Source organism: Cavia porcellus, unplaced genomic scaffold, assembly GCF_034190915.1.
Source record: "Cavia porcellus strain 051 isolate PalLab524CR breed Dunkin Hartley unplaced genomic scaffold, mCavPor4.1 scaffold_4, whole genome shotgun sequence".
NCBI classification, from domain to species: Eukaryota; Metazoa; Chordata; class Mammalia; order Rodentia; family Caviidae; genus Cavia; species Cavia porcellus.
In genome coordinates, this window is record NW_026947487.1 from 8,067,657 (window position 1) to 8,091,348 (window position 23,692).

Consider the following 23,692-nt stretch of genomic DNA (forward strand, 5'->3'; position numbering starts at 1 on the left):
TAATGGTCACCGGGAGTTAACACAGGAAAGTGCAGGAATTCCATCCGCAACACCAAAGACATAAAATATTTAGTCAAGAGCCTAAATCCCACAGCAATGTCCCACATAAGTCCAGAGCTTAGGACAATGGCTCCCACAAGTCAAACTAGAGGTCCAGAGCCCATAAGAAGGACTCATGCCAGTCTCTTTTACAGATCCGTGTGGGGAAGACCCAAGGGTCAGTGGTAGAAGCCAGAAAATCTATGCCAGCAGGTTGAAAGAGCTGTGCTAGTGGGATGAGGGTTCTACGCTGGAGCCGAGAAGTCACACTCACAACAAAGACCAGGGCTATCCTCAAAGGCACCACAGCCATCCTTAGGGACATGGAGGCCCCGAGCTCCTCCTCCAACAAGCATAGTCGGGTACATGCCAGGAAGCAGCATGACGAGTTCATCCTGGAGACCAAGCGGCACACGTCTTCCCCTCCAGAGCCAGGAAGCAATGCTCAATGTGGGGACCAAAGCTTCTCAAGGAAAATCAACAGCTCAAACAGCACCTTTTAGAACTCATAATGCCTCCACACAACAATGCATTAATGCCTCAACCCTCGAAGCCTTCTTCTCCACCTATTTATCCTGGCAACTTTCCTCAGGTGAAGCATCTTCGCTCAATGCCATACTGATGTAATCCAGCGGGCATTAAGTGGATCACCAGTTCTTACTCCATAACAAGAGGTTTTTGTTTTCTTTTGGAAATAAGATCTCCCTGTTGTCCAGACTGACCTTGAACTCCTGAACTCAATTCATCCTCCTGCCTGCACCTCCCCACTAGCTGGGATTACAGGTACACACGCCTAGCCACACTGTAGTTTTAAAAGTTACTATACTATGCATTTCTGTGTCTGTGTATATATCTTATATCTGTAGGCTAAAGTGAGATCACAAGTTCAAGGCCAGCCAGGTCTACACAATGAGTTCAAGGCTAGCATGAACTACATAGTGAGACCTGTCTCAAAAACAAAAGAAAACAAAAGTGTGGATGATCATACTGTATAGTAACTGCTAGTACTTAATAAAAGAACGATGACTCACTCAGACCTGTTTTTACTTTCAGATATACTGTTTGAGGTTTTCCAAAAAGCATTACTTTTTTTCCAATGAAAATTAAATTTAAAAACACTGATACTATAAATTTATCCTAATGAAAGGGACTCACTCTAAATTTTTAAGCATGTGTGGTGAACTAAACATTAACCTATGTACTTGTAAAAATATAACCAATAAAAATTCAAAGTTTTGTAGCTGATATTAACACATAAATATGTACACTCAATGTAAATTTCAACAATAAAAGTGTTACTTCTCTTGCTATTAGAGCATAAGGAACATTATTAAAAAATACTATAAATATTCCAGGATAAATAGAAATATATTTTAGGTAAACCCAGCTGATTTTTTTTTGAGACAGGGTCTTACTTTGCAGCTCTGGCTGGCCTCAAACTCACAATCTTCCTGCCTCAGTTGCCAGAGTAGTGGGACCACAGGCTTGAACCACTGTGTCCAGCTCATATTTTTATGTTTAAGAGTAAAGCATGTAATCTTCTATACATTGTAAATGCTCTTTCAACAATATCCTCACAAGCCTATTCTCTGCTAAAAGTTCTAGAGTCTCTTCTATCTTTAATTTGAGTCCCCTGAAATTACTGGGGAGAGGAACTTGTTGTAATTACACACAGCAGGAATTGAGCTCTCACAAAGTCTAAAGAAAATCCCGCTACACAGTACTAAGCAACTACCAAAAGAACCCAAGAAACCTGGGTACAAGTGAAGCCGTAGTTTGATGTCCACACACTCCCCCAATAATACTGCTCATTATGGGAGTATGGGGCTCCCAGGGAACAGGGTAACAGGAGAGTTCTCTTAAAAACAATCAGGAGGTGGCTGGGAATATATAGCTTAGTGGTACAAGTGCCTGCCTGGCAAGCACGAGGTCATGAGTTCTATCCCTGGTAGAGGAAAAAAAAAAAACTACCAAGAGGTACCCAAAGCCAAACGAATGATGCAAAGAACTTGGGAGATCAAGTACAGGTCCAGAGGATCTGAAGGTAGGAATGAGCATCAAATCCAAAGTGCTAGGAAATGGCAGGCAACTGTAAAGCTGTGAAGCATGGTTCATCTCAGTTTCATCTCACTTGCATCTCCATCTTTATCCACGAAAATCTTTTCCACTATCCTCCCTCTGGCAACTCTCTTACCTCTATCCCTTTATTATACTAAGCTGACAATCAATCTCTCCCAAATCATTAGATAAGTAAATTGTCTGCTGAAATCATAGCATTTCTCAAAACGATTTCTCCCTTTCTGCTTAATCTAAAGATGGCCACAAACTCTCTGACACTCTTCCCAGAGGTGAAGGCTATGTCCCCATTCCCAGACTGTGGACAGGTTGTATGACTGCCCTGGGCAACTGAATACATCAGAAGTGATTCTATGACAATTTGGAAGTCCAAGTCAACTGAAAGTCACAGCTTCCTCTAGCTCCTGCTCAAAATGCTTGCTCTAGGGGTAAACACCTACCATGTAAAGTCTCGTTACCCTGAGATCAACATGCTATGAGAAACTCAAACCATACATGCAGAGAAGTCACACAGGGACAAAGGGAATACAGATACGTGACTTCATACACCCCAGAAGATGATCTAGTCCCAGCTACCTTACCTTAAAAAAAAAAAAAAAAATTCCAGCCAAATTCTTCCTATATTCCTGAACCACAAAATTATAAACAAAATAAAATGCTTATTTGTAATGACTACAGTGTAGGAGTGTTTGTTATGCTCCAACACAAACTTCCAGCAGAGGGACAGCTGAGGATGACAAAGCATCATCCAAACTCCCTGTCGTTTAGCAGAAGTAAGACTAAAAACTTCAAGAGGTTTTCCTCCACAGGAATCAAACCAGTCCAGAGACTCAACCATCTCCTCTACACTGGGGCCGCGGGGATAAAGACACACCGCCTACCCTCAATGAAGCTGCCGCCACCCTTTCAATGCAGTCTTTCTTTACTATGCTGGTATTTTAATAATTCAAATCCAGATGTGCTTTGCAATACTATAAAACAACCTAATTCTTTCTTTTTTCATGTTGTTTTGCTTTTTGCGACACAGTCTCATTATGTAGATCAGGTTGCCCTTGAACTGACTCCATCTTCCTGCGTGGGCTTTCCAAATACTGGAATTATTAGAAATATGCCACCATGCCTGGCATCCTAATTCTTTCTTGAGCATAAACATCAGTCTTAATCGTGCCCTACAACAACAATAGCTCAGTTACAAATAATAGTTTCAAACCCTTCAAAAATTAAAAGATATTATTGTCACAGAAATTTCACATTCTGGGTTAAAGGAATTCCTTTTCACGTCATTAAAAGCTATAATACCTTTCCCTTTATTTCTTTTGCTTCCTTGGATTATATTATTTAATAAGCACCCTGGGAAACCTCAGGCTTTACTGAAAATTGAGCCTGAATACCATATCTGAATAATTGAGTTAAGGACACCACTCCATCTGTGTTCCCAATGCCACCTCTACTCCAAGAGTTCCGATATACTGTACTCCTCTGCAGCCCGACCCAATTCCTATCAAACTCAGCTATGTCTCACTCCAGGTGTCTGAAGCTGGCATCAAGAGCCCACACTCTACTCAAATCCCAAGATTTCTGAGGAAGTGGTCACAAATATTTCTTGCCATTTCTAGTAAATTATTCCACAGCAGGCCAGTGAGAGAAAAAGAAAAAGAGGTACAATGATCAGAACTCTGCTTACATTGTTTTGTAGGCAATCATCTTATTAACCTGCCCTTGACACCAAAAGAACCACTTCCTTTTTTATACAAAAATGTACCAAACAGAATGAGCCACCTTTGTAAAACAATTTTGTTTTTACTGGCACATTTCAGACATACATAACATTCATCATAGGCAATTTATACCTGTACATGATATATCTTGCTTCTTTTCTTCCCATTCCCCTCCTCGCCTTTTACCCCTTTTCCACTCCTTATTTACAAAAGCTTTGTTTCCATTTTCTCTTTCTAATGTCTTTGTGAAAATTTAACTCTTATGCTCTGTCAATTCAAAATAAATAAGCTAGAAGCCATTTGAATAACAAACCAGTCACAGGTTCCAGAACCACCAGCCTAGCATCCTTCTATTCTATGACCTTAAGCCAGCAGCTGGTCCAGAGCCCAGGAAGTAGGACAGCACTGCTCTCCCACAGCTAGGATGAGGATCACACTCAGCAAACTAACAAAGGATACACAGAGCATAAGGAGGCACCCAGTAACTAACCATCAGTTCCTTGCCTCGAAAAACATATTAAAAAGAATAAAATGACTGCTAAGGGTTAATGCTGGTTGCTACTATTACATAAACTGCACTTAACATATGTTCACTTACACTATGATTAATTTTCAGAAAAAAATTTTAGCTTACACTCTTTAAAAGAATTATAGTCAACAGAATGTTTTCACTGACAAATTTCAAGTATCCAAGTCACATTAAATCTCTTAGAAACTCCTCCAAAACCTGACCTGAAATTAAATGTTCAAGCATCAAATGAATGAAATAAAAGTATTCAATGTTAATAAGCTTATTTCAAAACTGATATAACTATAGTATTCACCTTAGTGTTAGAATCATTAAATTTTTTATGTAATGGAAAATACATTCTTCTAGAAAAATGTGTTTTGGAAACTTTTTCTTGTTTTAGTACTGAAGATGGAACTTGCACTTGCCAGGCAGGTGCTTATGCTGCTGAGCTAAATCCCTGGCCCCAGAAGCACATTTTGAGAGAGAATATAAAGTTTAGACAGTAAGATGCTACTCAGATAAGACCTTTAAATAGAGAAGCAACTCAAGTATCACAACTATACTGAATCACTAAACTCATGAGGCATTTAGAACAGATACTAAATCCTGGTTCACTGACTCTAGCAACCAAACACATCTTCGGTATCTCTTCCAGTTAGGGCACAATAAGTATAGTAACAAGTGCAAATGTCAAAACACCCACTAAGAAGATGTTAAATTCTTTATGTAAACTGTTTGATATTTTAATACCTCAAATAAGCCAAGCCACTTAAAGACATGTTTAACTTCCTAGCCAGGCAAGGTGCACACTCCTGTAACCCCATCACTTGAAGGCTAAGGATAGAGGATCATTTTGCATTTGAAGGCAGCCTGGGCTACATAGTGATTTCAAAGCCAGCCTGTGACACACAGTGAGATCTTGTTCCAAATATATATACACGTGGTGTAAGTATGTATGTATATGTGCATCAAATATACACATACACACACATACACATACAACTTCTAACTTTTGTTTTGGTAAAGGAGTGAACAGGAATGATGTCCATCATACCAGAGCTAAGACAGGGTGATCAGACTATTTTTTAACACTCCAATTTTAGTATATGTTGCTCCCAAAGTGAGCACAGCCTATTTTTTACAGACCCGTAAGTTTTAACTTCTATCCTATATAATTCAACTCTTCTTTATGCACCTTATTCTCTCACTCACTCCATAAGATGCACTGTCACTAAAGGACATTATAGGTCAACTTTTGAGACTGTGCTCTAGCTCATCTTCCTAACCTTTTCTATGTCAGGGCACACACAGGAAATGGTGCATGCTCCTAAACTGAAGAGACCTCTCAGGGCCAGAAGTGATCTAATTACCCCTAGAGCTCTAGTTATCCCTATGCCGAGAGACGCTGATTTACCTCAACATATAGTAATCTATTTGTGGTCCTTCTGATGGGAAGCTACACTAGCCAATCTTCTACATGGTTATCTAGCAACACAGCAGGAGGAGGTCTACCTCTAACTCCAATGTCCACTTGTTAGAACAAAAGACTAGAAGCCATCAATCACTGAGAGAACCAGAAGCATTAACTGGGAATCCAACATGTCAATCTTCTGAGGATCTGCAGTTGTAACCATCAAGCCTCTGAGACCTTTTCAGGAAAAGCAGATAGCCAAATCTGTATTTCCATCTTACACAGATTGTCTTATCTTACAAGGAACTATCTTATCCTACTGTCATTTTGTAACTGCTAGGAAGAACTAGTCAACAGTCAACATGAAGGAACCTAGTCTACATTGAAGTGAGAAGTTCCAGATGGCTGGATGTGAACACTCAGGTAGTAAAACAGCAATGAATATGTGTAAGGAACAGTCAACTGCTGAAAACGAACCTTGACCCAAAACATAAGATTATTTATTACTTGACTAAAAATGTTCCCAAGGCCACTTTCAGCTCTCTGATTTCAAGGTTTCTCAGACAAGAAAAATAATTACAATAAAAGTATTTCATTCCAACAGCCTTGAACACATTGGTAAGACCACAAGAGATGGCAAAATAGGAGCAAGCAAAGAACTCAAAGTTATTACAAAATTACTTATATATCATTGCTTACACAATTAAGAAGTTAAATTTTTATTCAACCCTGAAGATACTAAATAATACAGATGACATTTGTACAAGACTATTAATCAAAGCATGATTTGTAACTGCAAAATATGGAAACAACTGAAATGCCCTCACAAAGGAAACTGAATGCATTCACTGTGGCATATCTATAAATGAAGTATTACACTAAAAATATAAGGGAAACTCCAAACATGGAGCAATAGCCTGGCTATACTGTTAAGTGAAAATGATGATGCCCAAGAGTGTATTTAGTTTGCTAAGAACATTAAAAAGGGGGAGGGAAACTACCTCAAGTACCTTTTGAATATAATACTTTATATGTTATCAATATACAGATGAAGACAACTATCAACAAATACTGAACTCTTAAAAAAAAAAAAAAAATACCGGAGGCCAGGGATTCAGTTCAGTGGTATAAGCACCTGCCTGGCAAGTGCAAGGTTATGAGTTCAATCCCCAGTACCAAAAGAAAAAGAACTCTAGTTCTCTAGTTCAAGGCTTTTCTTGACAAAGGATACGGTCTAGCAATTCTGGAGCCACTTTCTCTGATAATAAGGTAGAGCAAGGGGGTACATTTGATGTAGATCATAGAAACCAGATCCTCCCTGCTGAGAGAAGAGAATTATAAATAGAGAGGCAGGTGGTGTTCAACAGAATTGGAAGCATCAATACAAACTCTTGCTGATACATAAAAATACACAAATGTAGACATGTCTATTTATTTATGGCTCAATAAAAATCAATCCGAGAAGTCTTAGTTTATAAACATTATTCCCAACCAGAAAGGACAACTATTTGGAGAAATGGTTGGTTCCAAAGCTGGAGTCAGAAGAGAGACTGAAATATCTGTTATGCCCTAAAGAAAACACTCAAAGAATATGGGTGATGTGTTGAAATCACAGACTTATAGACTTTCCCTAGCCAAAACTGTGATAATTTGGGCCTCAAAATAAGTAACAATAGAATATCACAGAATAAAAGCCTCTGAGTCCATTCAAATATAAGTAGACAACTGAATCAAGAAATGAGAAAAAAAGGAAAGCTCTTACTTTCAAAACACCAACTAACACAGAACAAACTGGCACAGAAAATCACCATCTTGCAAAAATCCTAGCAATAACTCATTTAGTTGTGAACCATAAACAGAGACTGAATTATTGGGCAAAAGTGCAGTAAAGAACAAGATATCCCGGCATAATCTCAATGTATCTAAACTGTCTCCCACAAATTACTTCCTAATAATAAAAGGGAAATACTAACCCACAGTGGATTAACCACCTGAGATTAACCACCTGAGGAAAGCTGCCAACATAAATAGAGACATGGAGAAGAAGAGCTAGGCACTGTGGGTTTCTAAGTGTTGCTTAGCAATGTTTAAGAGTGAAATAATATCAAAATCCAAAGACTGTTTATAAAGTTTTAAGATGAAAATCATTATTTATTTTTTTGACACAGGGTCTTACTTGTAGTTCAAGCTGAAAATCACTTTTTTTTTTTTTTTTTTTTTTGACACAGGGTCTTACTGTGGAATTCAAGCAGTTTAGCTGGCCTCAAACTTTCAAAGATCTTCCTGCCTCAGCCTACTGAGTGCTGGGATTACAGTCATGCACAAGCATGCCCTGCTTTTTTTAAAAAAAGCTATTCTTTACTTCAGTTGAGATCTTCTTTTTTTTTTTTTGGTCTTTTTCCTTTTTATCGGTACTGGGGATCGAACTCACAACTGCCTGCTTGCAAGGCAGGCGCTTATGCCGCTGAGCTAAATCCCCAGTCCCAAGAACATATTTTTTTTTTTTGTCTTTTTTGTTTTTATCGGTGGGATAATATATGTGTATGTGTGTATATATATATATATATATATATATATATTTTTTTTTTTTTGTCTTTTTCTTTTTTATCGGTACCAGGGATCAAACTCACGACTGCCTGCTTGCAAGGTAGGCGCTTATGCCGCTGAGCTAAATCCCCAGCCCCGTGTATATATATTTTTATCGGTCGAACTCACAACTGCCTGCTTGCCAGGCAGGCGCTTATGCGGCTGAGCTAAATCCCCAGCCCCGAGAACATATTTTTTAAAAATAACTAAACCACAAAGAAAAGTTTAATTACCAAACTACAGAATCAAAGAATCCTATAAACCTGATACTAAATTACAACATATTAAATCAGTGACCTAATTACAACTGTGTTTCATAGGCATACACAGCCAAAGTCCAGTTTGTGATCTTGCTTTCCAGTTCATATTTTTAATGAATATCAAGCTAAACATGGTAGACCAACTTCTCATATATCTGTTCTACCTAAAATTCCACTAAAATGACCAAAAAGGTATAAAACAGACCCAAATCCACAGAATAAAGAAAACCTGAGAGCCCACCAAAGCAGACAAAAGAACTCAACAGGCTTTGCGAATTAAGAAGTCTGCAGAGCAATGCCAATGTTGGTGATGGGGCAGTGCGGAGTGGACCAGATGGCACAGAGAGAACCCAGGCCTTGTACATACTAAGCAAACACTCTACCACTGAGATACATCCCCAACCCCTTTCTTGTAGCAGTCTCCTTAAATTGCCCTGACTGGCTTCAGACTTACAATCCTCTTGCCTTAGCCCTGGGGCAGTTGGGATCACAGGTAAGCACCACCACATCTGGTTCAACGACCACCTCAGTAGCACAAAGGAAGCCGCAGCCCGAGTGCCAGCTGAGAAGAATGCAGACAGAAGGTGGCTCTGAGCATGGTGACCAGCACACTGCCAGCATCAGAACAGCCCTGGAAACAGAGTCCAAGCTCCAGAAGGACTACTGAGTCAAGAACATCCTGTACCCCAACATCAAGACAGCAGCGGCTAACTGGCTGTCTGACTCCAAAGAAGAGTGTGAAACTGAATGACACTAGAAAATTTGTCCCTTGGGACATCTCAGTATCTTCCTGCCCCCACCACAAGGAAGCCCACTGCACACAAGGCTCAGTCATTGTAAGAGCTGTGCAGGGCTCCACTCCTACATGAAAAGACCCAGACAAGACACATTTTTAAGAAAACCACCAGTCTGAAACCATTATTTTCAGAGAAAGAGGAATCAGGCAAAATAAACTGTGACTAGAGAAAAATTCCAATAACAAAATCTAAACCCTGGAATGATAAGATAAATGCAAAATGACATTGAGAGGATGGATGGATGCTAAACAAATGTTCAGAAAATGGGAACGAACTTTTCGAAACTGAAAATATGATGATCTAAAGTCTACAGACGGCAAGGGAAATAACCGAAAGACTCCCAGAAACCAGAATCAAAAGTCAAAGAAATGGTAAAAAAATTAGAGATCCAGAACACCCAACTCTCATAATGGAAGCTCCAGAAAGGAAAATTAAGGGATGGAAGTATGGAGGCAGAGACACCCTATTAAATTTATTTCAATTTATAATTTCTTTTTCTTTTTAAAGATATGAGTCTTCAGATTGAAGAGTTCTTGGAGTACCCATCACAATAAAAGAAAAATTAGCCATCTCAAGACGTATCATTTTGACATTTTACAGCACTAAGGATAAAACAAGTATTTTAAAAGCTTCCAGAAAAAAAAAAAAACAGTCATACATGAAGGAGGTGACTAAAAAGGCATCATGTTTCTTAACAGTAACACTGGACACCTAAAAACAAAGGAGCAATGCCTTTATAACCCTAAGGAGAAAGCCTTTTCTAATATGCTATATTCAGCCAAGCAATTGGGTACAAAACTAGAATAAAAATGTCAGACATGCACATGGTCAAAAATTTACTTCCTAAAAAGTGACCTACATGATGTACTGTGGTGTAACAATAGAATAATCTAAGAACAAGAAAGGCACAGGCCCAGGAAATGGAAGATCTGAAACAAGACAATAGCAAAGGGAATCACTGTAAAAACTGCCCAACAAGCCTATGGAACATTTATTTCAAATGGGAACAGAGGTCAGACGACTCAGGGAAGGAGGTCTGCAGGGGAAAACAGTATTAGGAGATTATCTAATCTGTTGAAAGGGCTGGAAAACAGTATCACAGACATTTGTCAGATTTATAATAATCTATGGAAGAAAATGCATTGAAGGTAACTTAAGCAGTTTTAAAAGAGTCAATTACTAACTCAGGGAAAAATAAAATGGTGGACCAGAAAGAAAAATTAATCAGCATATTAACCAACATTTTAAATTATACAAATTAGGAAGTGGAAAGAATGGGCAGTAGGGGTAAGCCTAAAGTCTTGTTTACCATAGAAAGATGGCAAGGGATAATGTCTAAAACTCGTGAATTAGTAACTTACTTAGAAGTATACAGATCAGCATGAGAAAGAGCGCTAAATACAGTTTAAAGAGACACTCTTATGGCCATCAGGACTGAGGACAGAGAGAAGGAAACTACTATTCTACTTTAAGCCCTTTAGTTGTATTTATTTACTATACATGTATCTTTTCTGAAAACAAGAATTAATCTTTAAAAAGTAAATTGATGTAATAGTCATATCAATTCACAAAAACATTTTGTTAGTTAAAATCAAATGTCTAGGAGTAGGGGCCCAGCTCAGAGGTAGAATGCTTACCTAGTATTTACAAGGCACTAGGTTCAATTCCCAGCACTGTTCTTTAAAAAAAAAAAGTCTCAACCTATTACATGGCATAAAAATTAGAATAGCTGTTGATCATTTGGGACCAGGCACCTATTGAATTCCCTGTACTTCAAGGCTAATTTGCAGAGCTAATGATATTTGTTCCCCACTAGCAAATATAATTTCGAAGCTGCCCAAAATCTGTCATCTATATGTTAACAAATCCAATACCTACAGAGCCCGAAAAGAGAGGACATCTGGTCCCGCTGAGTTCCTGCACAGAGGCAAACTCCCACCCATAGGCTACACCACCACCACCACGATCCCTTCCTCCCCCAACTGCCCCGGCTCAAACATTTTATTCTATTTTTAAATGGGTTTCTGAAATCAACTTTCAACATTAAATGAGAACAATGTATAGAAACAATGGGTGAGAACATATTCTTTAAAACTGTAATATACCACCAAACTCACAAACTTGTTCAGACCTATTTGTTTGGAAAGCATCTCTTATACTTCATCTATTCTATCCGTCTTCATTCTAAATACTCCAACTGCAATCCTACCACCAAGTAAGGAAAAAGGATTCTAGGGGAAGGATCAAAACCACCCAGCCAAAGCAGATTACTGAATCAGAATCACAACAGGTCACTTTGCCTTCAGAATACCAGACAAATAGCTATGGAAAAATTACCCAGGATTTATATTGTTTCAAAAATAACTTCCAGGATGAAGCTGACTATATAAAGAATGAAAACAAAAGCCATGAATCACCTTAGAAAAATTTTGACATCTACTATTTTCCATTTATTTAATATACTAAGTACTGATGAAAACTCCATGGTTTTGCCAACATCTGAGTAAGCAAATCCACAGTTAAACACAAGTAGCACTTCAAAAGAAATGAATCAATTTGTAAATATAAATACTAGACAATTAATTCAAAACAATAGTGGGTATGCAACATAAGAAAAGATTCTTACACATATTTTAAGGAAGCACTATTCCCTGTAAGTAAATAAAATAATTATGAGGTTTAGAGATTTTTTTTTAGTTTTGTTTCTGTGGTACTGCAATTGAACCTAGATCCTTTGATACACTGAGCTGTATATCCCTTGCCCACACTAGGCTCAAACTTGTGATCTTCCTGCCTTAGCCGCCCAGAGTGCTGGAATTACAGGCATGCGCCACTATATTCCGTAGAGGAAACTTTTCATATCAGACTTTCCTCAGAGAACAATAGGTTTAGTATCTGTTCTGTACAAGTCTCTTCCTAATCAATATGTAGTAAAGGGTGTCACTAAAGCACAAAGTGGAAAAAACATTTTCTGCATTTGTATCTATTGGTGGACTGGAAAACTTCTTTTAAAAATATGAGATTATCTCCAAAGAACTAGAAAAGAAAAAATATGAACTGGAAATATACTTATAGCATCCCTAAAGAGTTAAACAACCAATATTGTGGTAAATAAGTACTCGCATACTCAAAAAAAAAAAAAAATTTCAACTACTCCAGGCCAGGTATGGTGGTACAGGCCTATGATCCAAGAACTCATGAAGCTGAGACCGCAGGATCACCTCAAGTTTAGATATAACAACAACAACAATAATTAACTACTTTAGTTTTCTTTAATAACTATTCTAACTTCACCTCAAACACAACAGAATATTTGTACAATTAATGGACATGATTCTCAAACCTGATCCCTATTTTCTAATACCAAATCTCTTTAAGTACTCAAAGAAATAAAACCCCAAAATATGTTTTGGTTTTTTTAATTTTTTTATTTTAAAGAGATTAAAAGAGGACATAAAGCAGATTAGAACAGAACAATTTAAGCAGCACAGTTTTTCACCACAAGACAACCTGATATAACAGTAGCTTCCATGTCTCTTTCCTTGAAATAGTTGAGCATACCTTCCCAAAATATATGATAAATGAGGTTAATACACAAATAAAAGTACTCAAAATGAATAAAATGAAACTAATATATTTAAGCTCTGGAAAACTACTAAATATACAACAAGTATAGCTTGATACTTTAGTTGCTGTACAGCAATTGTTTAAAAATGCTAAGTTACATTATTAAAATCCAAAATATTTCTTATGGAAATGAAGGTTAATCTCAATTAAGTCAAAGAATAATTTTACTGTGTGAAACTAAAATTAAAAGTTGCTTTGTCATGAGTCAGACCCATGGTCTCTAAGTTATAGCTCTTTTTAACAATAATTTCATATTAGAACATTTTTCTAACGTTATCCATCAATTACTGCAGAGAAACATTCTAGCACATAAATGTATTCTTCAGAAGTTTCACCTTGATCTTTCAAATCTGTGATAAATATATTAACTTCCAACATTGTGTAACAAATGTTTAGACAAAGGAATGGACAATAACCTATTATTTCAAAAAGACAAAAAACACCTGATCTTAATCACCAGGACAAAGAGTTAAGAAAAGGAAGAGAGCAAGCATGCTATCTTATAATCAGTTAGATTTAACCTGCAGGCCATGACAGTTAACTGCCAGCCTGCTCTTCCTAGTGATGACAGCTCAGGCACAGTCCCTAAAATGAAGTCTTCGGGCAATCTGGAGTGAGCAAGCAAGCTGATCTCTACCAGGAGACTACCTTAAACCCAGCAACAAGAAAGAATAAGATGGAACATTCACTCCAGAATGGAAAATTGCTCCCAGACAGAGCTTCCCAATCCTAAAGCAGAGTCCATAGTCTCCAAATAAAATCCAGTTGGCTACAGTATCTTTTAAAAGATGTATTTTCGTTTATCTTTTTAAAAATAACACTCAAAGGGGTTGGGAATTTAGCTCAATGGCATAAGTGCCTGCCTGGCAAGTGCAAGGTTATGAGTTCAATCCCCAGCACCAAAAAAAAAAAAAAAAAAAAAAAATCCCCTCCTCAAATGGTCAGGTAAAATGATTATTTAGGGTTTATTAACTGCAAGGCATTCAGCTAACATACACACTTAAAACAACAGCAAACTTCATTTTTAATGTCCACATTTAATTTTAATAGTTTTCAAAATCTGCAATTACCTTCCCAAACTCATCTGAATTTTATACAATTATAAGTAGCATATATGCATACACACACACACACACACACACACACACACACACACACACATACACTTTTTAGCACACCCAAGAAGAGTGGGAAATCTGTTTCAAGCTTTGCAATCTAAAGACTATAATTAACTTTGCAGAAAATACAACTGGAAAATTTTAGAATATAGCCAAATAGAGTCAAAGTATGTTGCCTAAAAGCAGATTTCAAATAACCTCTGAGCTACCAGAGGTAAAAGCAAAATTCTATACCTTAGAACGCTCTCCCTCCTCTACCCAACAACAAATCACCTCAAAGAAAAATCTACTGTACCAGAAATAAAATGAAATAAAAGGGGAGAAGAGGTCAACTGAAACACATTTTTTAAATTACTAAAAGCAATTGCATTTTTTCCACAGCTATATTGAGAGACTGGTGTTTTACATCTAAACTAATGTGAATTTCAGCCTACAACAAAATTAGATCTGAGCATAATGAAAGTGACATTTTAAACAGTTGTTTTCATCCCATTTATACTGCTAATCCTTTGTTTCGACTTGCCAACACTTTAATCAATAAACTGAGTCAGGGGAGTCAAACATCAAATTTTAAAAGGAGTAATTTTAAAGGTACAAAATTTAAAGTGTACTTTCAAGTTAAAAATCTTCAAAGGAATTATTTCAAGTGTGCTTCCAAACATCTTAAATCCTTCAGGTTATCAAACATTAAGTTACCGAATGACAAAATAAAGACTTTGCTTTTTAAAAGGCAACTTTAAAAAGTCTGAATGGTTTTCTTAAATTTGATTTTAATCTTTGGGCTATCTTTAATATCCCTGAGCATCTTAAGCAACTCTTAGCCTTTATCTCAGTTTCATAATCTATTAAACAGGAAAAACTACAAGGACCAGTAGTTAATTATATTAGTCAGGATTAAACGCTAGCAAACTGCTTTGAAGTTACATTAAGTTGTTCTCAGTTCTCCTCCTACTCAGTAAAGCTAAAAGATGAGAAAACATCTGGAATTACTATAGATAACAACATCTGCAGACTCATAGCACTTAAAAAGATGATCTCTATTTACAAGTTTCTAAGCTAAAGTTCACTCCACAACCCCAAAAGATTTCAAGACATGACTGTAGTAAGTAATTTTAGATGAATTTCCTTTCGGCCTCCAAGATACCTATACTTACTACATTCTCAAAACAGACTATTATTACACAGAAATCTCAGAGCATCTTGATAGGTCTTGGCACAAGATAATTCTAGGTAAAATGAACAAGCTGTTACTGTTGTTAATGATATTCTCAGCATTCTTAACTGCCAATCAAGGTAAGCTTACCCACAAGTACACCCTCCAAAAAGTACAAGCCCCCACTGAGAATCTATCAAAACACTTCCTTCTAAGCCATCTGTCCAGGAAAGCTCTATTAATACACCTGGAAGGCTGATGCTATCCCGTCTGAAGAGGCTATGAATAAACATAAAATATTAAAATAGTTTACACAGTATACATTTTCTACTTCAATCACTGAGAAGCTAGATACTAAGTCTATTGATGCCTAGACTGAACACAAAACTTTTATGTAGGTAAGTTGGAGACTTACTTTTAAAGACTTACTTTTTTTTTCAAAGTCTTATTTTTTTAGAGAAAAAAAATTAGTACATTAAAAAGGCTCAAGAGGAGGAAAAATGCTAAAAATGAAAAACATAAAGTTTTTTTGTTTTGGTACCAGGTATTGAACTCAGGACTTTATGCTTACTAGGCAGGCAATGTACCACTGAGCTAAATTCCTGGCTTGAAAAAAACAAAGCTCATTAAGATGAAATGTATAAATTATTCCCTGATGTAAGGAAACTCAATTAAGTTTTAAAACAGCAAGTGAAATTAGTTGCTGAGTTATAAACTACTCCTTGCTCTGTTACTGATCTGCTAACACTATAAAATCGTAAGTACCCATAAATCCAAGGAAGGCCCCAAAACTAATCTATTCCATTTCAGTAAAGCAAGAAATTGCATGAATTTCAGTAAGGAAAAAGTAGAATGTCAAAAGAGCCTAAGACTAATGGTGTAATAGCAAAGAAAAATACGGAGGAATTATTCTAGGAATACCTTAACAGGAAAGCAAAACAAAGAGTTCTAATTACTACAGCCCTATCCTTTTTTTGCTTAGACTTTTGTTCTTTATACAGTGAGTATATTAAATGAAAAATAAAACCGGATAAATATGTCACAACTCCTTCATAATAGCAAAATGTTAGGCTCAATTCTGACACTGCAGCCTCTTCGAACACACCCCACACATTTTAAGATTCAGGTCTTTTACAAGCTTTACTTGTTGGGAACAAACTAGGCTGCTTAAAGGTTCTGGAGAATGGAGTGATAAATGAAAAGTACCAGCTAAAAATATTTCTCTGACTTAAGCTTTACAAATATTACTAAAAAAGTTTAAATTCAGAGAAACATAAATTTCAGAAAGTAATCGTTAGAATAGGGGAGATTTATCAACTGTCCACTAATTTTAACTGCCCTATTCTCATTTACAGCTAACATGTTCACCTGCTCACTTGCAAGCCCAGAATGCTGACGAATATAAATTCACTGTGGCAACAACACTCAACTAGCACAATCTAGCTCACAATCCATACAAAGATTACTGGCTAGGATACTGGTACTGCAGGTTGGGGAAAGCATGCTAGGGAGAAGCTTACTTTACCTCCTTTATTTTCAACATAGTTAAAGACCATTCCACCCATGCTCTAAGAAGTGAAAGAAAATTCATGAAGCAAATATTCTCTCAGTGTCCTATTAAGTGTTAAACACTTAACATCATAGAATGTTAATTTAAAAGCAGTTGGCCTAATAAACAAACTCTAACTGACCCTGTCTAAAAACCTTAGTCCACTGGACAAAATAGTGTGTTCTTTAGAAATATAATATGAAATGACCCATAACTGCATCAAGGTGATTTCTTACCTCTCTCATAAAGCTGGTCAGTTAATTAAAAATGTATTACTGCTGACAGAGAACCAATAATCAGCACCTCATCCTACTGAATGGCTCTTTGGGGAGTGCCATCTCCAGTACTCACCCCAAACTACACATTTACACTTATTCTTAAAGACTACAGCAGCAAGGGAGTGAGAACTTAAACAAGCACCATCATCCCTTTGAAGAATTCTTCAGGGAAAATTCTCACACCTTCTACTATTAAAATGTCTCCAAGTTAACTGGCAATTTAACTGAACTCCCTCAAATCCACAGGCTTGTTCTTTGGGCTTCATTAGTTATTAAAACAGTTGCATTAGGGCAGGGGATTTAGCTCAGTGGTTGCCTGGCAAGTGTAAGGATTGTGAGTTCAATTCCCAGTATACCACAAAAAAGAAAAGAAAAGAAAAAAGTTGCATTAAAGGCATTTTTAAAAGCAATTCATGTTTTTTCCCTGCCTTTTGCCACTAGTTACACTCTGTCAGTCATAAAAATAAGAACTGTCCAAGCCTCTAGTTTCTGAAAATAACATCTAGTATATGCACATAACAAAAAGCTTGAGAATGTCCTTGTTTTCATTCAAAATTTTTCATTTAAAACTAGAATGCCTTTAGCAGTAATTAGATATAAATCGCCTTTTACCTTATTAGGAGATTGCTATTTTCAACATTTACCTTACACCACAACATGGATTTATCTTCTAACCGGTTCACTTCCTGTCTCTCACCTAACCAGATTAGATTAACTTTTTTTTTTTTAGACTAACTTCTTTTTGACAGCAAGGGACTACTAGACCTCATGATGTTTTCCCAGTTAATGTATCAAACACTCCAAGGCTCTACAAAAGTATATGCTGGCAACCTTAAAGCATTTCTGTAATTCTTTTTCTGTACTGGTGACCTAGGGCCATTTCAATGAGCTACATCCTCACTGTCTCCCCTCCATTCTGTAAAGACAGGGTCTTGCTAAATCTCTAAATTGCTATCTTCCTACCTCAGCCTCCCAGAATGCTGGGGTTTCAGGCAGATGACATGAATCTGGCTCATATTTCCCTAATTTTTTTAAAAGCTACTTTGATAAAATTATGTAGGTGTCCTTAATGGTAACAACAGTTGTATAGTAGTAAGTTCTCAAATTGTGGTGTAAACTCCTGAGAGATTTCAAGACCTTTTCAGGGTTTTGACCTTTGAAAGTCAAAACTATTTTTGTAAGAAATATTCACATTAGTTTTATTGCTTACTCATTCTCTCAAGAACATGCAATGGAGTTTCCAGAAGCTCCATGAAGTGGGATAGCTGAGATGGGATGCAGAGGCAGATAACAAATCTAGTTGTCTTCCATTACACTAAAAATGTTGCAAATAGTAAAATAATGCCACGTTCACTGAATTTTTGTTTTGAAACACATGTTTTACTGGCAAGCGCGAGGTCTTGAGTTCAATCCCAGTACCAAAGATTAAAATAAAATAAAGAAAAACATATTTTACATAATTTTTCATTTATGTTAAAAGATATTGGATTCATTATTGTTACTTGTAAATACATATTTTAAAATTTTTCTCAGTTTTAATTTCTAATACCATGGTATCAATAAACATAAGCCATGCAAACAAAGGCTTTCTTGGTCCTCAAAAAATGTTTAAGAACAAAAAATGTGAGAAACACACCGAAGAATACAATTTATGTACCTAACACACAGTGCCTTCCCAGATAAAAAGCTCAAGCTAATTCTAAATTATAATTACTTCTTACCCCTTAATCTGGTTGAGTTTACATCTACATCTCCTTGCAAAGCATAATTCAGCATAAAGCCAGTCTGTTATAGGCTCCATGTAATGGGCTTTGGATATTTAATTATTCAGAGTCGTCTTTATAAAGATGTTCTTCCGATCATCTGTCACTATACCACCTATTATCTGGATAGAACATAGCAGTCTGTCAAAGTTTTCAAACACAAAATAAAATCACCTTGTTCACCTTAACAGCAACCTGTAAAGTAAATGCAAAATAGTTTCCTTTTTTTAGCTGCTAATATAATGAAAATTAATACTCAAAGGATACAGTATTACAATACAGCAAGGATGTAATGTGAGCCAGTAGGGCCTCGCATGTTGATCTTTTGCAATATGCTTGGATGCCCAATGAAAATAAGGCAAGAGCATTACTTTCATTGTCCTGGTGCCAAAACAGAGACTTCCTCCTCCTTATAAGAACGTAATCAGATTCAATATCACTCACAGCATTATCCAACATGCCAACTATTATTTTCGTCCTCTACCAAAAATAAAATAAAATATAAGTGTTGGAGAAATAAATACCATAATGCATAATGCTCTAAGATGATGATGAGTGATTTGAGGACCCACAGATTTACTAATCATTTAATCACTGAAACAAGAGGCAGGCAAAAACAAAATGGCATCAACAAATGGATGCCAGTAAGTTAAACGAGAGACCCCAATGAGATGGGCTAAATTCACTAAATTTGGACAGATACATACACACACACATACACACACACACACACACACACACACACACACACACCAATGAAGCTGGGAAACTAGCTTTAGTGGTTGTACAAATCCAAGCAAAAGACTAGAACGATCCTTGCAAAGTAGTCTGGAGCAAACTTGGTTGCAAGATGCGAAGATGCCACCCTAACCCTTGCCCAGAAAGCACTGTTCCCTTAGAGCAAAACATACCAGTTTTTCTTGTTATCCACACAAGCTTCATTTTAACTTACTGAATTCCTCAAGAAATGCTTTTCTGCCTCTCTGTTCCACAATCAGGCCAGGTAAGACTGATTCACAGCAAGTTATCTGTCACTTGGATAGTGCCAGTGTTTTTTAGACGCATATGCCCATGACATTTTTCAGTTTGGTGTGATTTTACCTACAAAAACCCTCAAGTGTGCTAATTGACCACTTTGTGTTCCTGTAGTTTACTACAGATGAGCCAGAGTAATTGCTTCATTCCTTGTGAGGTAGGCTTTCCTCGTGAGGTAGGCTTTTCCTACTTGTTTACTGTGGTCATTTTTTTTCAAACCTCTTTTGTAAAAATGTAAGTAACAGTCAATGGAACCATAACTACAGTTAATGTGCCACCAAACTGTAAAGTGACGGGGATACACCTTTTTTGGTTCCATATTCAACATTCAACGTTGAAGATACATAGGTAAGAGCTACTGTAATTTACACAAATGTCTGCACCCTCACAAAAGAACTGCAATACTGCCCTGGTGAAACCAACTAACTGGTTAATTTTTAGAAGCTTCATGTGGAAAAACACATCTGACTTTACAAAGGCAGCAAAGCGTCAAACGCCGCGGGAGGGGAGGCTGTGGTTATTTCTATTCCTTATCTTGGAATACATTTTGCTTTGTAGCACTACCAATATTTTTCTCCTCTACGAACAGAATTACTCTTTAAGAGGTAACCTGTCAAAAGTGTTACCATTCTCTAATTTCCCAGCTCCAGCCCACATTGAGAAATGCCACACAATGTTAAGTCGTACATTCGCTGTTTTTCTACATTTCTTCAAATCAAGTTAAGGAAATTCTGAAGTGCACAATTCGAATTGTACTCTACAAGCCACGCTACCAGTGCTCATCTTGAAGCTAATAAACAAAGGCTTTAGCGGCACCAGGGCCCTACCAGGAAGTAATCAAAGCAGGGAGGCTGGTGCGATCCTAAGTCGCTTAGAACAGACAATGCGAGGGCACACTAAACGTTTCCCAGGGGGCCGGTGGGAAGAGTTAAAATGCTTAGACTATTCCCAAGCATCTCTTGAACCAAATAACTGTTTTCCAAAGCACGAACTCAGGAATCCCAATGCAATTCCAGGCAACTCAAAAGACTGTCCTGAAACAATCTTAGCAATGCAAACTCGAGCCGTTCCTCCGAAGCAGCTATGGGCTGGATCTCCCGAGCTGCGGAGCCCGCAGTTTGTTCTCAAACTTCCCCCTCCCCGGTTGATGAAAGACGCCAGCCTTGGCCGCCCAGGCTTACGAGGCTGCAGGAGCCGGCGGGGAAGGGACCCGAGCGCGGCTGAGGCAGGCGGCGACCCAAACAAAGCTGCGCCGGCCCAGCGGCGTTTTTCCCGTCCGGCCCGTGGAGAACGGCGCTCGGGCCCGTTCGCACGTGCAGCTACGCGGGGAGTGACACAGCCGTCCCGGTCCCGGCCCCCGAACGCCCGCCCCTCGCGGGCCTCTCCTCAGCCGGCCGGGCCGTCGAGCTGCAGGAAACAAAGAAGCCGCCGCGGCTCCCGCCTCAGCGCGCCCCCTCTCCGGCGCGCCGGGTCCCTCCGCGTTCCCTGGTCGCGCGCCGGCCGCCCAGGCCCTTCGACGGCAGGCCCGAAAGAGCCGCGGCCTCGGGTGACGGCCAGGACCGCACTCACCGCTGCAGCACCAGGACGACGGGGAGCCGTGGGGGAACTTGGCGGAGTCCGGGGCGATGCAGACGCTAGCGCTGAGGTGCGGACATTCCATGGCCGCGAGGACAGCGGCAGTGAGGACCACGGCTGTGGAGGCTCACAGACTCTAGAGGCTCTGTCTGCGGTCGCTCCTCGCGGGGCGCTCGGCAGACAGCGGCGACGGCGGCGGCGGCGTCCGGAGCCCTTGCGTCAAAGAAAGCGAGTGCTTCCGGACGCCGCGTTTTCTCGCCTGCCTTCTACCGGCACCCCACTCCTGAGCACAGCATATTCCGGGCTCCGGGTTCTGCCGCCGCCCGCGGACTACAGGCTTCCGCCTTCCCAGGGTGGCCCCGCCCCTCGTGGTACAGGCCCCGCCCACGCGTCCCCGTTCCTGCCAGAGAGTGGGTGGGGTCACGGCGCGCGTAGGCTGGTGGCTCAGAGCCCCGCGGCGGTCGGTCCGCAGCGACTTTCCCAACTTCGCGGCCTCAGGCGGCCGCGGCTCCACCTTACCGGGGGAGGGGTGGGTGCCCCGTCCAGGCGAGCGGGTCCGATCCGCTGCATTTACGACGAGCCTGGCTTGCACACAGTGAAACCTACTATGCAGCGATTTGGTGGTAGAAAATGTGACTACGCAGCAAAGTGTAAAGAAGAAAACACAGGAAGAAACTGTCTCGGAGGGATTCGGGGCCTGGCCCTGCCCCCAACTTAGAGCCCTCGCTGCGGCAGTGCGAGCGAGCCACTTCCGGCTGCTGACCACGTGGCCTCAGCCTGCGAAGGCGCCTGGACACCTGGGCCCAAGCTCTGCCGCTGTGACTGACTTATGCTCCACCTCTAGCCTCGGGCTTTCGTGCTTCACTGGCCTCTGGAAATCAGTGAAATAACCTGGTTAGCTGAGCCGACGTCCTTTTTCCCAGGTGGCAAAAGAGGCGGGGGCCTAACGTATTGGCACGGACCACGGTCTCCCAGCTGGGTACTTTGTTCTCAGTACCTCTTTTAAGCCTGGCAACACCCTACCCGCTGCTGCTGACTGACCTCCCCGCTCCCTTTTACTGCAGGGAAACCAAGCCCGTGATTCGCTATTGCGCGCTGGGAATCCCAGCCTGTGACCTCTGCTCAGAAATTGTCAGGGATGGACAGGTCTCAAGTGGCTGCGAGGGTCCCAGTTACACCACAGCCAGTCCGAGGCAAATCTTCCCTTTCTCAAAGTTGGGGCTCCTAGGAAAATCCAAGAAGGAACCTCAGGGTCAGAGGGCCAGCAAGGGCAGGGGGGAGACTGACGTGGCAATCCTACAGGCAGGAGTTAGGAAGAAGCAAGGTCAGGAAATGATTAACTGGGAAGGGTAGTGGTTAGAGTAGGGCAGCTCCCTACAGTGAGATCCTGGGTACTCCAGTGTCACCGTTGGTCGCTTCTCTTCCTGCCCCCACCCTGCCAAACTTCTGCCTACTGTGGCCACCCACCTGGGGTATCTCTCCACGGTCTTTCCTCCACGGTATTTCAGGTTCCTTAGTTAAATCTCTGTTGCTTTCCCAGCTTGATTGCCGTTACAGCCAGTAGTCAGGGGCAATAACTGGTCCAGAAGTCCAGGCAGGCATGCCTTCAGGTCTTAGCTGTCACCTGCTCAGTAGAGTCCTCACAAACCTTTTTATTCATCTGTCAAACTAGAAAAAGAATATTTATCTGGAAAGAGAGATGTAAGAACTCAAGAGAATTGCCACCGTGTATGGCAGTAGGTTTCAAATAAATACAGTTTGTGCTTCTTGTTTTTCCTTAAATAACAGGTAAAAGCTGTTTCTCTAGAAAGAAGGATAGGGATAATAATAGCTGTCCCTTCAAGCTCTTTCACCCATCTCCTGTCAACCTATTTATCTTTAAAGGCCTGACTCAACCAACTTTCTGTTTACCCCTGGATTCCTACTCCACCTTCAGCACCCACAGCTCCTCATTTAGCCAGGAGCATGCTCTGACTCATGCTGTCTTTCATACTGGTATGTAATGTTATTTTTCCCCCCTGTAGAAACTGTTTCCTAATCCCCTAAACCTCAGTTTAAACATCACTTCCTCCCAGAGGCCTTTCCTGACCCTGCTGCAACCCAGGTTACCTCCCAGAGTGTGATGCCCTCCACTTACCCACTCTGCCTTTAAGAAACACTCTTCATGCATGTAATTATTTGTTTAATGTCTGTCTT

The 23,692-nt window shown here is 39.6% G+C and overlaps 1 protein-coding gene across 6 annotated transcripts in view; it reads right to left on the minus strand.

Moving 5' to 3' along the window:
- The window catches only part of Usp3 (ubiquitin specific peptidase 3), an 80,181-nt gene extending 57,003 nt beyond the window's left edge, over positions 1-23,178 (minus strand). For 3 of the 6 annotated variants that reach the window (XM_063246780.1, XM_013141400.3, XM_063246778.1), the window contains exon 1: positions 22,964-23,178. Coding sequence is in view for 1 of the 6 variants with exons in the window: in XM_003477647.5 (XP_003477695.1) it covers positions 21,491-21,581 (91 nt within the window). In the remaining 5 variants the exon portion in view is untranslated. Of the gene's footprint in view, positions 1-21,490; positions 21,794-22,963 lie in introns of those variants that run through there. The other 3 variants (XM_003477647.5, XM_013141401.2, XM_063246777.1) reach the window with 3 other exon arrangements.
- Between the last annotated feature and the right edge of the window lie 514 nt (positions 23,179-23,692).